This window comes from Symphodus melops, assembly GCF_947650265.1.
Source record: "Symphodus melops genome assembly, chromosome: 21".
NCBI classification, from domain to species: domain Eukaryota; kingdom Metazoa; phylum Chordata; class Actinopteri; order Labriformes; family Labridae; genus Symphodus; species Symphodus melops.
Window position 1 is genome coordinate 9,670,384 of NC_136711.1, and position 17,355 is coordinate 9,687,738.

At 40.6% G+C, this 17,355-nt stretch overlaps 3 protein-coding genes across 5 annotated transcripts; 1 reads left to right on the plus strand and 2 right to left on the minus strand.

Moving 5' to 3' along the window:
- Positions 1-1,158: 1,158 nt before the first annotated feature.
- On the minus strand, positions 1,159-7,327 carry mfsd1l (major facilitator superfamily domain containing 1-like). 2 transcript variants are annotated; one of them, XM_079372449.1, is made up of 14 exons: positions 7,236-7,327; positions 6,241-6,283; positions 5,222-5,322; positions 4,983-5,092; positions 4,839-4,894; positions 4,589-4,732; positions 4,294-4,452; positions 3,703-3,818; positions 3,499-3,599; positions 2,839-2,950; positions 2,474-2,611; positions 2,244-2,383; positions 2,019-2,130; positions 1,159-1,695 (listed from the first exon to the last, which is right to left on the minus strand). In XM_079372449.1, exons 2-14 carry the CDS (start codon positions 6,260-6,262, stop codon positions 1,552-1,554), a joined length of 1,455 nt encoding a protein of 484 aa, XP_079228575.1. In that variant the 5' UTR covers positions 6,263-6,283; positions 7,236-7,327; the 3' UTR covers positions 1,159-1,551. The 2 variants fall into 2 exon arrangements, with proteins under 2 accessions (XP_079228575.1, XP_079228574.1); XM_079372448.1 differs by lacking the exon at positions 7,236-7,327 and adding an exon at positions 6,427-6,468.
- On the plus strand, positions 6,960-11,491 carry eme2 (essential meiotic structure-specific endonuclease subunit 2). Its single transcript, XM_079372450.1, has 8 exons — positions 6,960-7,529; positions 7,936-8,057; positions 8,628-8,723; positions 8,820-8,932; positions 9,033-9,111; positions 10,027-10,142; positions 10,285-10,474; positions 10,749-11,491. Exons 1-8 carry the CDS (start codon positions 7,064-7,066, stop codon positions 10,902-10,904), a joined length of 1,338 nt encoding a protein of 445 aa, XP_079228576.1. The 5' UTR covers positions 6,960-7,063; the 3' UTR covers positions 10,905-11,491.
- On the minus strand, positions 11,178-17,297 carry spsb3b (splA/ryanodine receptor domain and SOCS box containing 3b; the record flags this gene model as incomplete). Of its 2 annotated transcripts, none has more annotated exons than XM_079372446.1 (8): positions 11,178-12,269; positions 12,364-12,489; positions 12,956-13,058; positions 13,192-13,379; positions 13,554-13,737; positions 14,754-14,889; positions 16,645-16,822; positions 17,189-17,297. In XM_079372446.1, 8 exons carry the CDS (start codon positions 17,295-17,297, stop codon positions 11,740-11,742), a joined length of 1,554 nt encoding a protein of 517 aa, XP_079228572.1. In that variant the 3' UTR covers positions 11,178-11,739. The 2 variants fall into 2 exon arrangements, with proteins under 2 accessions (XP_079228572.1, XP_079228573.1); XM_079372447.1 differs by having other exon boundaries at positions 16,645-16,917; positions 17,189-17,276.
- Positions 17,298-17,355: the final 58 nt, after the last annotated feature.

The window sequence follows — 17,355 nt, forward strand, 5'->3', positions numbered from 1 at the left end:
GTATGGTATCGTAAAATCATACTAACATAATCTTCAGTAAATTACCACCATGTTTGTAAAAGATGTGCATTTTCTGTATAATCTCAGTATGGATTATGGTTTGAATACAAAGAACAGCTGAACACACAATTATTCATTTTCATAAGCATACAACGACCAATGGATTTGTTTTAATCTGCTGTATTATTCAGCCTGATCCAAAGCCTTTTCATTCTTGTCTTTAGAGCAGTCTTCACTTTTAACCTGGCACAGAGTCAGGCACCCTGTCTGAGTCTTTAATCGTATTTAAGGACTGAGGTTTATTCAAGGACAGACGATCCACCTAGATCACTTTACAAACTCTCTGGTTTGTGTGGGTTTTTGTTTTTTTTTTCTTTCTGGGATATCAACGCTGAAAACTGATTTGGTTGGGTAAAAAAGTTTATCAACCACGTAACCAATGTTGCTGCCATTTCTGTCTGCAGCTCTTTAAATGTAGTCTACATTCTTCCAGTCGTTGACAGCATGACGGATGTGATAAGTGCCGTTGTCATGACTACCTCCCATTAAAATACCCTTCTATGACTGAGACAAAGGTTTCTTGGATGAAAACAATCTTGTTACAGGGATTCCAAGTAAATCCAATATAAATGTGCATTCATTAAAAATACCTGAAGACCTTGGGCGAAGCTAGAGTAAAGCAGGGAGAAAAACAAACAATTGAGAATTCACATTGACAAGCTAAGTTCATTAAAAGTGTTGAAAGAGCTCCACCTAGGGGCTGCAATGTGGTAAAAATGCAGGGCTGAGTATTCAGTTGAAAATGATACTGGTTCTTTGGATTTTTTTACGTTGTTATTTTTTAACCATAGTTGCATTAACATTGTCCCTTTTTGTTTGCTATCTCTATTAATAAGTTATTTTTCGGTCCTTTATTAGATAGGATATCAAAAGAGAGCACAGGGGATGACATTCAGCAAAAGGCCAAGGTTGGATTCAAACCCAGAACCGCTGGGTTCAAATCGCCATGTGTGGTCTCTAATGTTTGGGAAATCAGCCGACAGTTTTAAAATCCTGCCGTGTGAACCACGCTTTAGAGAATACAAAGAGATGGACTATGGCTAACTTGTTGGTATAAAACATTGTTGAGCACATACATGTAACGCAAAGTCGCCTGTAGAAACAGGAAATAAGCATTTTATTTTCTGCATGTTCTGTAAAATTGATCCAAATCCCTTTTGTTCAGGACACAAACAGGTGTCCAACAATGAACACAAAGAACCATTAAAGACAATTATATTCACACAGACCTGACAGACTTGTGACATGCTCTCTTTACAGGATGTGCTTACTATTTTCTAATGTCATGTTTCTGTCACGACTGTCTGTCCCGTTTAAAAAACGTTTTTGTTGAATTTCATTTAAAAGAAATGTCTGAGCTGTACTGCTAAAAAAAACTCTGCAAAAACTTATAAGGTGAGGTATTTCATCAAGTCCGTGAATAAAAACACTTGTACATAAACATATGATGGAAGAAGGGAGATGGAAGTGTTAAAACGCAGGGGAAAAAGCTCAGGAGTTGATAGAGTGAGATCTGACCGCCTCCTCTTCCTCCCCCTCTTCCTCCTGCTCCTCCTCTCCCTGGTTGAGCGGCTCTCTGTCTGAGTCTGTCTCTGCCGCCTCTGACCTCTTAGTCGTCTTGTTCAGGGTCCCGCCCTGGAGAGGAAAATCACAAATTGACTCAACACTGCTAAACTGCTAGCCCATTCCGTTCGTGTTGTTTTTAGTCTTCTGTAAGGTCACCTTTAATGTCATGAATGGCGCCCATAAATAAAATGTATTATTAATATTACATTCAGCTTACAAAAAGAGTTCTTGTTCAAACTTCACATGCATGTTTTACATTTGTATTGTTTTTACTGACAGTAGCAGTTCACACGTTTTCTACTTTCACGTTCACCGTTTTGCATCAAAACTCTCGCGCAAAAATCCTGATTATTGTTGTAGTAAATAAACAAGTAGTGTTTCAGATTTCTGACCTGTCTGTGGTCGACAACATTAAGCAGCACTGAGACGACGATGCAGCTGATCGTGTTGGCTAACATAAAGATCATCATCCTCTGCCAACGCCACAATGGAATCTTAGTTTCACTGGACAGGTAAAAACAAAAAACAAAAACAGAGAGGGAGAGTTAAATTGAATGTACACGTGATATATTCCGTCTGTGCACTGCAACAACATTCTAATCTGAAGAAGTTCCTACCTGGATTTAGTGCCCAAAATCTGCCCGACTACCAGATTTGACACCCCGATCCCTATCATCTGTATGGAAGTGGCCAAACCCATGGCGGTCCCCAGAGTCGCCTGAGGAACCACGAGGGGGATGGACGGCCACATGCTCGCCTAGGAGACAACACAGGGAGATGAAATAAAAGGAACATGATGACAAACATTTTTTTTTTTTTTTTTTGGGGGGGGGTAAAGTAAACATACTGCAGCGAAGGAGTAGGTGATTCCGAGCCATATGGTGCAGACGAGAGGCGGTACAAATGTGAAGGCGAGCAGTCCGAACACGGGCAGCGTGAGGATGGCACAGGCCACTGCAAAAATGCCCCTCAGACCCACATAGTCCTGAAAAGAACAAGAGAATTATCAGTGGTGTATATGCATTGAAATACTGGGCAAACAAGTTGAGCGAGAAAACTGCAATTAAAATAGAGCAGTGGTGTGGAAAGCATCATAATCATCAAAGTAGACAGGAGGTAGCAACAAAACCCAACATGGCTACTTTTTGAAGAACACTGCAGAATAGACGACAGATTTTGGAAGCGGTTAATCAACAGGTTACTGATACTCACTATGAGAATGCCCACGCTGGCTGAGAGGATCAGGGAGCTGTCGTAAACCGCCCCGGCAATGTACGCCGCCTCCTTCTGACTGTAGCCAGTGTACTTGTCCTGAATGAACTTACTGGACAGGGAAAATACAACAGACAAAATGACTCTTGTTAATGTTTTGGGTCCTAACATACACAACAAAATAGGCTTGGAGAGAGGGGGGGGGGGGGGGAGTTAAGCAAACACATTTTATCTCCCACTTGTTGAATCCATCCTCACTCTCTTTGTACTCTTTGTAATCATTTGAAAAGATTCTTATTGTGTTCCTTGTTCCTAGGTTGAACCAAATAGAGGTTTATTCCTTTGACTCCTGCTCCAGCGGCCTACGTGTACATTCCTTGAACACAGTCCTCAATGTGACAGCAGTCCATCCCATAGTCTCTTAGTAATGTATTTATTGACTAATTGATCGGTTACTGTTGTCATTAAACTGTTGGTGTAATTGCCCAAAGAGACCACATGAGGGTGCCAGCGCTCATCTTTGACAAGTCCTGACTTGTTTGTTGTCTCTGACATACTCTGCCTGTTGTCTGTTTGTAAATATATGCATGGTCTGGGTGGACGGTGGAACCAAGCTGCACTCTGGGATAAATAAAGTGTTGTCAGATTAAATGGCTCTACCTGGCGTCTGCGATGAATGGGAAGATGCCATTGTAGAAGAACATGATCGTGAGAACCAGCAGCCAGTATCTCAGCGAGAGGAGTTTCACATCCTGAATTCTCTAAATATACACAGAGAAAATATTAATAATAATTAAGTTCAAACAATTGACAAAAAAAAGTTCATTCAAATCTTTAAAAAATGAGGTCAAATCGTGTTCATACCACTTTGCGGGACTCCTCTTGAATGGCTCCTTCAAGGCCGAGCTGCTCCATTCCGACCCTGTCCAGTGTGCTGACGAGAATGGCGGATGTGAAGCCAAGCACGCACAATATAGCCCCTAGAAAACAAAGCATCAAGTGGCATTAAGCAAGAGGAAAAATAATGTTACTTAAACTTTTATTTTCATACATAGTTCTGAAGTCATGTTCACGGGCTGGATAAAGAGATGGATGTAGCCACCCTGAAGTCACACATTAACATAAGTCTGCAGCTTTAGACCATCGACATCTTCGTTTTTTGGAAGCAGAAATGACCATGTTTCAACAACAGGGTGGATACGCACCCTGTAGACAAAGCATGGAAGTTATATTTTTTTAAGTACCCCCCCCCCTTTGATTTATCTTTAAATTTAATTAACGAAAGAAAAATGAAGCATGAAGAAGACTGGGTATGTCTGAGGTAATAAATCAGCTGAGAAGTAGAGTTTCAAGGCACCTCCACATTGTCTTCACTTTGAAACCAAGAGGCAACGTCCACTTCTTGTATGCATTCTATGCTTTACAGTTTGAAATGTCCCTCCCCTCCTTACGTACCACCCCAGAGGGTCCACTGCATGCCATATTTTTCCTCAAACTTCTGGGTAAAGAAGAAGTTCAGGACCGACCCCAGACGAGAGAATGCCAGGGTCACACCGAAAGCCAAGGCCAGCTCCTTCCCTTTGAACCAGAAGGCTGTGATGCGGTTCTGAACAACTGATAGAAAAAAAAGAAGAAGATAAGAGAGCGGTTTAGGAGGCTTTCTTTGACTTAGACTGAACTTTACTGATCCCTTTGGGATGAAATTTAGCTGACACTGCAAAGAATGGGACTTTCTGCAAAGATGTCTTACTGGTCAAAGATCCATTGCCTGATCCAAACAGTAATCGGCCTGTAAGCATGAGTGGCAGCAGGTAGGGAGTTCCTTTAAAGTGAGAACCCAGTGCAAACAGAGAGGAGCCCAGAACGCACAGGAAGGAGAAGAGAAACACTCCGACTGCAGAGAGGACGAGAATCAATTTTCAAAGAGCTACTTTACATAAGGCAATCACTATGTTGTTGTTGGTTTGAAAGATTTGCAGATAAACTTTATTTAAACTTACAGCGATTTCCCAATTTGTCAATCAGGAAACCAGCAAGGACAACCACCACTGCATTCCTACAGATAAGACAGTAAAAGACAAGGTCAAGCTTTTCTACTTTAGAGCAGAACCCATGTGTGTGTCACTGTGTGTTTGTTGACTTACGTCCAAGCATATATTGCATAAAGCAGATTATACTGCTGAGGACTCATCCCCAGTCCCTCCACACAGTCCACTGTTCCATTGATCACTGTTGAATTGGAACATGTCAGGTTCTGTCAGATGAGAGGAAGCCAGTGATTAAAGTCGTTAATTAAGCAGTCACAAAGGGGGACTTTGGAATTCTGACTGTGTGGAGAAATCCTCTTAAAGCGGCTCTGTCCTGCGACCTCGTATTTTCTTACCCCTTGGAACTGATCCTGCAAAACACTGGGGATGTCAAAGCAGAAGTAGGAGCCGAATGTCAGCAGACAGTTGAAGAACAGCACCACAAAGCGATAATACGCTGTAGAACGACAATAAGAATGAAGAATGAGTCTCTCCTGGCAATGTCTGATCCAATGGTCAAGCATCACTATCATTTACAGTCTTAAACACAGAAAAGTAGAAAAACCAACATCTGGGTTTTTTAACACTTAAAAAAGTTTATATTTAAGTTTATAAAGTTTATATTTTATTGTTGCATTTAACAACATGCATTAAACCTATGGTTACAATGCTCAATCTAAACAGTAAAAAAGTATTCGTTCACATAAAAACCCTGGTTTCTACAATAATCTCCCTTTAAAACGTACATCATTGAAAGAAGTATCACCTAGAGAGCATTCAAACTTCACAAGTACTCAAAATAAAGGAAATTAACATGTTAATCATTCCCCTCCCTGACTGTAAGTCATTTATTTCATAGTGATCTGAATTCCCTGTTTACCTTTTACCTCGTGGTGCCAAGTAAATATGAAGGAAAACAAATCATGTTTTAAATACCAAACAAGAATAAGGTTGTACTGAGTGTAAAGACTACATTTAAGAGCAGTACAAATGAAGCCTACTTAATAAATAATCTCTCTGCAAACGTGATTTTAAATAGGAGGAAAATTATGGTGGAACGTGAAAAACCCCACAAAAATAAGTTTTAAAATATCTCTGCTTTAACCCGGTAAATTGAGAACCTTCATGTTGACAATCTGCTGAGTTAGCTTCGTATATGAAACAGCGAAGAAGAAGCCATTCATGAAATAGCAAACGATTGGGACATTTCCGAGTTAGTCACATGAACTTTCTTCAAGTGACTTGAAGTTTAAAATGCTGAGTGGGTCATTCTGTGGCCCAGTTTTTTTAGGGAAGTATCCGTAGCTTTGCGAGATTTAGGTCTGGATGTGCACAAAACAACTTCGGAACAATAAATGTTGAAGACGTAGGTTACCTTTCTCTGCCGGCTGCGTCATTGTGAGAAGAAAGCACAGCGACTAAAAAACACAAAAAGGTTCAAATCACGTCATTTCAGAGTTGTTTACATGGAAATCTTTTGCAGCAGGTTAGCAGTCCTCTGCTACGCTCCTCCTGCTGCTGCGGTCCACAAACCACAGCTTTAAAAACCACATGGAAGGACCTGCAGCTCTGCACGGACGAAGCACATCGTTTGTAAATCTGCGCAAACAGCAACAATTGTAGACAACGGGATTTAATGTTGTTTTTTTGTAATCCAAAATGTTTATTTAGCAGTTTCATTTTTACATTTAAATTATTAAATTTCTTATTATATATAATAACAAAAAAAGTAGAAGCCGAAGTAATAATAATGTAGAAATATTTTAAAACCAAAATCAATTTTAGTATAAATATTTAATTATGCTGCAAGTGAATGATTTCAATGTGAGAGTCAATAGGTAATTTCATATTAGCCTATATTATTTAATATTGGATATTGTATTACAGATTTTGGTTCGATATAAAACACGTATTCCCTCACACTGTAGCTGTAAAGCCGTTTGTTTCTTTTCTTGTGGTTTTTAATGTCTTTCCTCGGTATTTAGTAATGTTTTGTTTTCACTTTGTCTCAATAAAAATAAACATAAACAATGTAAGATCTTCCTTTGCTTTATAAAGTGTGATTGTCCGACGGGAAAACAGGGATATATAAAGCGCGTTTGAGTGTTTTGTCCCTCAGCGGACACTGTCGAGCAATTCGAATTGTGGAGTACGTAAAGGTGTTTGGGAAGCTTTTGAACATGTCTTAAACATATGACATGTCTGTTCTGCGGAGAGCTAAAACATGGGAAATCTCTGAATCTGAGGAAAGCGACACTGAAACGAAACCAGAGTTAAACCAGGATCAAATCAGTCAGGATGCAACAGTCAGCAGCAAAGTGTCCATCGAGGATTTGAGTTCAGAAAACTCCTGCGAAATCAACCAACTACCTGCAGCCAGCACAAGTGAGTCAGTTAAAAGCTCTTCGCTGTCTCCACCGCGACACGATGGACCGGGAGGCAAACCGAGTCCTGCAAAAAAACGCCGCACCAAGGAGGAGGTAGAGGCGGACAGAGAGAGAGCCAGGGAGCGGAGGGAGGAGAGGGAGAGGCAGAGAACAGCCAGAGCCCAGGAGAAGGAGGAGAAGAGATGGGAGCAACAGAGGAGGCGAGAGGCGGCAGACAAACTGAAAAGTCTGCGGCCGGAGAACTGCCTGAAGGCTTTGACTGTCTGCATAGATCCAGGTACACAAAGGCTGACCGGGCTGCCTTCACGTGCTGTCGGAAAATGTAACACCAGGAGGACAAACTTTACCAAAGTCAGGAATTGATTAGGTTAAAAAAAAACACTTATAGTGTAGTACTTAGTATACTCACTTTTATTCAAATAAATCATTTTTAGGATGAGGACTTCTTGTTTTCCCTAAACATAGCAACACATAATTTAACAAACACGCATCAAGAGGTTGTAACATATCTGTTGAGATGTTTAATGCTACGGAATGATAAATCAATGAAAAAGTCAGTTACAATTTAAAAAAAAAATTTTTCACACGATGCCTTACGTCCATCAACCTAGTAACTTCATTTTTATATATTTTATTTATTATTTCTAAATTAAAAAAAAACATTTGGGGCTTTTCTTCTCCAGTTCTTCTGCAGCAGGAGGGCTCAGAAATCTTGCTCGACACCCTGGTTACATTTGAATGGAGGTTTAACATTGAGAGCAAACAGCTTCCACACAGCATCACATGGACTAGGGACTTACCCCAGGTAGGAACTCCTGTTGTAACATAAACACTGTGCATTTCAAAAGCAGGGTTGGTAATTTTTGAAAACAAGCATGATTTTTAAAGTAGCATCCCCTCAGTGCTCCATCTGCACCCGGCCCCTCCCCTCTGTGCTCCCTCAAAAGCCACGCCCCTCACTTACATGCACAAGTGCCATTGGTCAAGAGGAGAACCTCTGCTCATGCTTTGAGTGTGGTCTTGTGCGTGCATTGGGTAGAGAATGAGCAGGGAGACAAGAAGGTGTGTGATTGGTTCATCAAATTGGTACCTCGTGGTAGACATTGGTCAACGTTTTTACAGGATTACAGCTGCTACAGATGACAGATTTTCTTTGTTCCTTTTTCAGAGCACATGAATTATTTGTGTGTGAGGACCTAAAGACAATTTCAACCAAAATCTGAAAAAATGGATCTTAAGAAAATTACCAACCCTTCCTTTTAATGTTTCTTTTTTCCTGTGTCACAATGCTTTTGCGTTATTGTGTGAAGCTCTTTGAATTGCCTTATTGTTGAAATGTGCTATGTCAATAAACTTGCCTTGTCTATGTCTGTAGCAAGGAGATGGCAAAGAAGGCCTTTTAGAGGAGGAGCAGGTAACTCTGGTGCTGAATATGACTGAATTTATGGACATGGTGATCTCCTTGAAGAAAGTAAGCAACCTCTGAAGTTTTAATAATTGCACTTGTAGCACACTAACACTGATAGCTGAATTCTATGCCCTCCATATCCCTTTGTTCCCACTTCAGATGCTAGACAGTAAAGAGGAGGAGACGGGGACAGGGTCCATCCTCAGTCTTGTTTTGGAGTGTCTCAACCGTGATGCTAAAAAGGTGGTCACTCTCTTAGTGACAGACTACAGGTCACTCTATTATTCATGCATAACATAATGATTCAGTTACTTTCTGATGTTTCATTTACCTTTGGTGCAAAGTTAACACATGTAATCTTATTGCCAACAGGAGAAATGATTTTGGTGTGCATTTCTTAGACAAGACCCTCCAATCCAAATTTGGGATGGAGAATGTGGACATGGAGGAGGTCAGTTAACTCTGCAGAGTTTTACTATCCAACAATTATTATGGCGGTTGAAAGTTCAAGAAAATGTAGTGGGTTGTGTTGGCTTTCCTCCCTATTTATGTAGAAGTGAAATCAAAGTTGTCAGATATTTTTTCATGTTGTTGGTTTGTGGTTGCCAAATGATTGTTATTCGACAGATTTGCAGGTAAAATACTTTTTTTTTTTTCTTCTTCTTCCTGCTTTCCAAACATGGATTGGGATAAAAAAAAAAAGTGAATCCTTTTCTGTAAATGTTGTGTATTTTGACATGTGCGCAAACAATATAAAAATGACATTAAATGTATATACACATGGACAACAAGTTTCCACCCACTCCTGTTGTGCAAACGTGAAGCCAAATACCCCTGCGACAGGCACTGACGTGTCACTGGCGATGTCATTTGAGGCTTGAGTTGCGCAGCAGAGATCCGCTAATGTATGGACATCCTGCACCTTCTGCTCATCAAAGTACACATTTAACTAAAACATAAATTGCCTCAGATTGTCACACTCAACAACCTAACTGATTCTGGTGCTGATTTTCAGTTGAGTTTGTTAAGTTTCCTGTGACCGTCCTCCTTTACTCTGCTAATCCAGTAAAGGACACTGCAGGAGCAGCATTGACAACAGAGTTTCAATCATGAATCACCACCTGTTTAAAAGTAAAGTTCTATGAAAAATGAGAAACACTTGGTCATAAATCAGCTTTATAATAACTAACTAAATGACGGAAACCATTTTTGAGAAATATTTTAACTTACTTAAATTTACTTACCAGTCAGCACCGGGAGCAACAAATGTAGTGTCGTCCATCTCCCCCCCCCCACCCCCTTCATGGCTTTCATTCGGATCTAGAAGATGAGGGGTTTCACATGTTATTTTTCCATTCCACTCCAGGTTCTTGTTTACCTACAACTCTACAAAAATATCTCAGTGGTGTTCCTGGACGGTTGGCAGGAGGTTACTGACCATGTATGTGCTGTCACCAAGGCCTTATCTAAACGCCCTTTCAAGTACGCTGCTATCAAAGTCATTGTCACATTAAAGACCTACAACTTTCTATCAGGCATTTAACATCCACTTTCCTTACTGTTCATTGATTATAAGTAGACTTATCTTCATTCACTCATAAGTTTTCCTTTGATGTTTTGTCAGACTGCTGACTGAGCGAGCAGAGCTCCCCTTCTGTGTGGACGGTTCTTGGGCCAGCGGGGTCCGGGTCGAGAGAGACGGCTCGGGGCTGATGCAAGTCTGGTGCAAACAGGTCCAACAGCTTAACAGAGTTAGTCCTGCTGTGGCTTCAGCCGTGACAGGAGCATATCCGTCACCGCAGCTGCTTCTGCAGGTACGCATGAGGACAGGCAGGAGGAGTGGCCTTAATTACTAATAAACCATACACTTTCAAAGCAAGACACATTAACATAATATACTTAAAACTTATCCAAAACCTCAGTTTGATTCTATGAAAATTAGAACTTGTTTAAAGTAAGATTGTTTAAAGTAATTAAGCCTGAAGCTTTAGAGATGAATTCTATTATAAGGGAATTCATAAAATCAGAAAAAAACCATACATACAGTAAAAACTTTTTTTATTTTTTTAAATATCTCATTATTTTTAGGCATACCAGAGCTTGGACTCGGAGGAGGACAGAAAAGGACTGCTGGCTGGTCTGTTAGTGAAAAGTGGAGGTAAAGAGAGGCGTGTAGGACCGGACATTTCTGCTAGAGTTTACCGCTGCTTCACAGCCTACAACCCCCAGCTGGTCCTGGACTAACGTGTCAGTGTGAAAACCAGAAGGATGAATGCATGTCACTACATGGCTGCTAATATGTTTGTGCTAATAATGAACCTAAGATATCATGTTTACCAAACGCACTATTTTACACACATGTTCAACTGACTCATGGAGTAAAATCTAATCATAAAATAGGGATGTGCATTATATGATGTGATCTTGGTTTATGTATCAGTGTGAGATTGTTAGATATCCCTATTAATAACTTTTGTTTATTTGAAATGTCTTGAAAAAAATAAGCTGCAACAACAATTCCCATTTTAGTTTTATTTTATAGAATTTCCTGAGTAAGAAAGTTGATTACAAACTGCATATAGAAAAACAAATCATCTTGTCGGCAAGGATACCAACAACTTTTGGTATTTGAGCCAGACGCTGATTAGACATGTTAACTGTACAAAAAGTCATTTCTTCAGTATCAAAAAAGCAGAAGTCCAGCAGTCCTGTCTGGACTTTATCCTTCTGAACAGTCGGCCAGTTTTACCTGAAACCCCTTTTAGGCTTTTCCATTGTCTGGATTGGCATAAATAAAAATGAAAAGGAGCAGTATAAATGCTTCACATTAACCCGTTTATATATGTTGGATAGAACCCTGGTATCCCAATTCCCTTGAATGTCTCACTGCCTTTGTTTTTATTCCCCCAAACCATGGTTTGAATGCCATGAACTTAATAACTAAAAGGAAGAGCGACAATCTGTTCACAATGTCGATTGAGCAGTATTGGCTTTTCGCTGAGCTTGACAGGAGAGATCAATGGCCAGAGCAGAGTACCTGTACACCAAACACTTAGAGAAATAAGTTTTTAAAGCTGAGTCATGTCCAGCGGCATCTTTTGCACTGGTAGTCCTCTGGCTCAGAGCAGCAGCTGTCGTAGTCGCTGCTGGGTGGAGTCGGAGGGCAGTGGCATGTGCAGGGTAGAGTCTGCAGTGACATCTGGCATGGGCACGGGTAAGGGACAGAGTCTGGAAATGGACTGTTGCAGGGACTTGGGGAGGCGCAGGCACTCAGGGGGGAAACTTGACTCGGGATGGGGCTGGAAGGCATCTCCTCTGTGAAGTCCTCATTCAAGTCCACGTGTTCTGGTAAGTCAGGCTCCGGGTTGCTGCTGAGGGTGAAGACCCAGCCGAGCTGTGTGTGGAGGAGTGTCCTCAAGCCGGGGGGCAGATCCACGGCATTTAGTACGTCTGGGCAGGAGGGCAACATTTGGCGGAGTCGTGTGCAGCAGAGGTACTGCAGGGAGGTGGGTGTGTAGCAGGCACGGATCACCTTCATACTGCTCTTGGCTGCTGTGGAGCAAACCATGGGAAAGAACTTCTTGTTCTGCAGACGCATAGCAGCAACACCTGTTGGAACAGAGAGGGGGTACAATGAGATCTCCTAAAGTGAGCCAAAAGGCTGCTTATTAGTAAGATCTGTAAGTATTACAAAGAAACACACCTATGCAGTATCGGTTCTTGTAAAAAGTCAGGGTGCCGTGCCAGGTGTCAAGATGGACTCCGATGATGGAGCCCTGACCAAATCGAGTGGAGAACTTCACTTTGTCCCCTTTGTGCTGGAAGTGACCTTTAAACACAAAGAGGTGCAAAATATAATTGGTCCTTTCACTTAAGGTAAAAAAAAAAAAAGTGCGTAGATGTAGCAACACTACAATATACATTTCTCCAGGTTGTGCCAACAAAAATCTCACAAAGTGAAAGTAAAAGCTATGCCCCCCCCTTAAGGATCACAAAGTGAATTTAAGGGGTCATAACAGTTTGAGGGCAAATGGGGTAAAACAATGAAAATGTTAAATAATTGCATGTACTTGAGAATTGTACAAAAGAAGAAAAGGAACAAATGTGTGTAGCAGAAGATGTCACCTGTTAAAAAATGCACCAGTAAAATTAGAAGCAGTAGGAGTATGTAGTTAACTACAATGAAATAATCAAGTGGAGACAAGGGCCTCAACTTTTCTCAACATACTTCAAACAGGAGATAACGGACCATTTATGGTATGTCCATCACTTATGGTATGTTCTGTTTTACTGACCTGTGTATGAGAGCCCCCAGCTGTCCTCATCGTGGCCCAGCAGGCTGCCAAAGCTGTACTTGAACTTCTCCAAGTTCACCTCCGAGGTACCAATTCCCACCATCTGCACAATTAGACATCAAACAAAGAGGATCAAACCAGGTGAATCCACAGCAGTAACTGATCATCTTCAAAATACATAAAACCAAATTGAGGTTTCCAAAGGTATCTAAAGAATTAAAGCTTCTGCTACCTACCATGTCAGTTCCGTACACGGGAGATGTCATCTTGACTTCCCAGAAGTGTTGGCCGTCTGCGAGCTCCTTGGTGCCACGGATGGCCGCTGTGCCACAGCTGTAGTCGGAGTGAAAGGTCACCTTCCTGCTGTCACAGCTGAGGAAGGCTCCAGAAGACTTAAAGTGCTCATCCCACACCCAATCAAAACCTGAGGGAGCGGACACACACGTTATTGGTAATATACCAATATATAAAAGTTAATTAAAAGTGTGATTTATTGACTTTTATAAAACAAATAAAGCCTGATAGTGTTCCATCAGTCTGCCCAGCTTGACTGATTCATTCCTGCTGTGTTCATGTGCTGTATCTGTATTCTGCTCACCCTGATCCTCCTCCCCACAGAGGCAGTCACTGGTGACACCAAAGCCCGGGCTGAACTCTTCCTGTCGCTCACACTGGCAGAAGGACTCCCCTATCACTGGCTCCGTGCTGGGCAAGGCCACCGCCTCAGATTCCATCTGAGAACTGGACAGATAATCCACCTCAGACTCCTGCGGGTCGCTGATCTGGTTGAAACAAACATTGCAAACAGCATCTGGTAAGTCCATAGATGTGGCCATGGTCCAGGCAGGGATGTTGGCTCGGCAGGAGGGAAAAGGAATTAGATCACAGTACAGGAGAGGAGCGTGAGGATTTTAGGGAAGCTGTGATGCCTTTTTGTAAAGAAGAGTCCGCAGGGAGAGAAACTGAAGGAGTGAGAGGTTGTCCTGTTTCGCATTTCACTGAGAGCAAAGTGAGAGCCTACTGACTTGTGTGCCATGTTTCAAAGGCTCAACAAGACAGCCTTTTCCCTAAAACCTGCTTGCTATTGGTGAGCAATGACACGTGTGCCCTTAAGTAAAATTAGACCCCTTCCAAATATAACGAGCCCCCCTTTCCCTGCCTTTGGTGACCTAACCCGGTCAACCTGACAGCCTTTCAGACAGGAGGCAGTCCCAGTGGAAAACTACTGGTACTCAGAACAAATCCTACTCGTTCTTTTACCTGTTCTTTATATCAAACACTTCTTATAGCAAGTACAAAACAAAAGATGCTGAAGTGTCTCTCAATTCATGTGGGGGTTATTTTGTCCCACCTTTTTTTAATTCTGACCTCAACATTTCTTTATTTACAGGGTTTGTCTTTAAACATTATTTTGTAAGTATCATGTTTTTATTTACTTAAACTGACATGACTCTACACAACACGTCTCTTTCATTAGTGATAAAAAAATCAGACTTTTTTTTTTTTTACAATTTTACTCATGAATTGAAGATGGATAATGTGTATGTTTTTTTATGAAGCACACTTGCAGTCTCTATTTTCTGTCTACAAAACGTGTATTTGCCTTGTTTTCAAATGTTATAAATGCATACTTAGATATACTTTATTGTCCCCATGTGAAATTTAGACTTTAACAATTTAAATTACAACCTTAAATTGAGCAACTTACCATTAAAAACACATTTTAATTCTAAATTTCTCTATGACGTTCCAGACTCTTTCCTCTCTCAGATTTTACTGCCACCACATAATATCTCACCTGTGTCGTTGTCCGACCCTCCCACTCCTCCCTGTCCGATGTCTGGATCACTGCCATGGCATCTGTCTCGTGCCGTGTTTCAGTCAAGGCCACATGTCGAGCTCGACCGTTCCTGCCTCTCCTTAGCATGGCAGCTCTGTGAACAGCAAACCTGACACCTTACCACCAGCTGGCATGGGCAACATAGATCACATACCTTTGTATGTAGGTCAAGTAAGGTCAGCGTTGAACTACATTTCCTAGTTTATATATTCTCTCACAACAATGCATATCAGATGACACATTTTCCAAGAAATTCAGGATGGAATAAATCATGAAATGCTGTTTCATATTAAAGAGAATATTATAGAAATCATGCTGACTAAGTTTTGACAACGATAAGGGACTGACTCCTCTTTTGAAAATGTTTATGCATGTGTCTATGTTCTCATATTTCTCACACACGTGTAGAGCTGCTGAAAGTAGGTCAGTTAACAGTGACCTGGAATCATTTTTCACTACCTTAGCCTTCTACACCGGCTCTCATATAGTTTGTGAAGTTGCAAACAATCCTTGTGAGGAAACTACGCACATAAAGACTGATCCCTGTGTACAATCCTGCCTTTTTTCCATCAAGCCCATATGTCACAGTTGGCAGCAGGAAGTGTTTCCATGCACTTGTTTAACCTTTAAACCCAGCATGTCTGTCAGCGAGCTGCATCAGCCCATACACAGGTAAGGTCACCTGGCTTGTTGGCTGCATTGTGTACAAAGATCATAAATTAAACATGCTTTGTGTGATAACAGCTGCTTATATTGAATGTAACACTTAAACACAAGAGGATCTGCTAATTTCATTGACATTAGATGTGTTTCTGGAGAAGCAGAAGTGATATGGTATATACTATAAATTTGTATTTTTTTTTTTACTCTTTCCATTTATGACCTACTTAATAATCATTTTAAAGGAAAACCTGGGTCAGATGTTTCACCATTATTACGATGGGAGACATTTTAATGTGACAAATGAACGCCGAACAAATGTGTTTCTCCTAAAGACAAAACAACAATCAGTGAAGTTGAAGCAATACAATTAATTAAAAAGAACATTTGAACATGTTGTACTCCACATTTGTTGTTGAACTGTGTTTTACAGAATACAACCAAACAAGCTTTCTTACTAGTGAACTGTATAGTTGAGAGAAAAAAAAAAACACGTCTACTTTGTCTTACATTACAAACAATCATTATGAATGTACTCTTTAATAACCCATTAATGACTCCAACAAGTCTTTACTTCCTCAACACTGTCACCATGATAGCAGGTCTCTTGTTAATGCCTCCTCTGAATACAGCAGCTGGTGAGTACTTTGCAAGCAGGTGCAGGAGATAACTGCCATTAATTTAGATTAGCTAGTCTGGAGCTAGTCTCAATTTAATTGGTCTTTACCCTACATACTGTCAATGCATCATCTGGACAACCCAGTGAAGACGCACTACAGTACCTTTGCCAACCAAAGTTTTGGCTGATGTGATATATGGATGAAGTCATATTTGAACAAAGACAGTGTTTGTTCCTTAGATATCAGCTAATTAAAGAAAGTCCTATTTGTTCTATTTATTCAAACACAACAGTAGGCTACTTACTTTTCTTAGTGATCCACACAAGTTAAAGAACATAGACTGTATTCAATCATCTCTGCCTCACCCACCAAGGAGAAGAGTATTATTTCTTTAAAACTCAGCATATACTTTACTTACATTGAGTTCATAAAACACTAGTTTTTTTTTTTTTGGGGGGGGGGGGGGGGGGTTTGGCATTACCTTTATCTCAATCATGAAAGTCATTCAACCACAGTGCAGTTCAAATACCTACATTTGAAAAACTAGGTAGGCTACGTTATGTCCTTACCTTACTGTAGTCTTTCTATACACAGTCTTGCAGTGGCTCATTGAACTCTTCTGTGCCTCTATATCCGCCCACAGTATGACAGCTGCAGTTTGCACTCTGTCCCACTTCTTCTGACCAGGCGAGACGTAAACATTACAGCTCCACGCCCCTGTCTCCTTCTCATTGGATAAGAGCTCAACTGGGGGAGTTGTTAATGTCATTCATTCAGTCAACTTTAGATAATATGGGTAACTTTTTCTCGCACGAATTATAATGTGACTAAATATGTACCTCCTGTAAATGAAGAGCGAAGCAATTAAAATAAAACAAACAAAAAGAAAAAGAAAAGCGCTGTGCAAGATTAAATAATAAAATTCATCAATAGAAATATTATACTATGTAGATATTTTCAGGCAGTCTTTATGACTAAACTAGTGGCTACTGAAGTCTAAAATGATTATATAAAGATTCTTTAAGGTGAACTATTGAACATTTACTTTATCTGACAATTGGAAAAAATAGGATGATCAAAAAAAATCCTGAGTTGTCTGGATAAAATGCTTACCTTTGACAAGGACACTTTCTTCTGACTTTAGAATAAATTTAACCTCAAGTATTGCAAACAGAATCATGTTTCTTTTTTCTAGCATATCTGATACAGTTGAATGCACCATGGTTTGCACCGACAGGCTATTGGTGGCATTGGATTAAAGGCGGGCCCAAACTATAAAA

Coding starts and splice junctions, on each gene's coding strand:
- mfsd1l (XM_079372448.1), bottom strand. CDS start 6,453: ATGTGCTTCGTCCGTGCAGAGCTGCAG. Junction 4,733..4,838: donor TGACAAATTGGGAAATCGCT/GTAAGTTTAAAT, acceptor TCCTCTCTGCAG/TCGGAGTGTTTCTCTTCTCC. Junction 3,819..4,293: donor GCAGTGGACCCTCTGGGGTG/GTACGTAAGGAG, acceptor TTTGTTTTCTAG/GGGCTATATTGTGCGTGCTT.
- eme2 (XM_079372450.1), top strand. CDS start 7,064: ATGTCTGTTCTGCGGAGAGCTAAAACATGGGAAATCTCTGAATCTGAG. Junction 7,530..7,935: donor GACTGTCTGCATAGATCCAG/GTACACAAAGGC, acceptor TTTCTTCTCCAG/TTCTTCTGCAGCAGGAGGGC. Junction 10,143..10,284: donor TTATCTAAACGCCCTTTCAA/GTACGCTGCTAT, acceptor ATGTTTTGTCAG/ACTGCTGACTGAGCGAGCAG.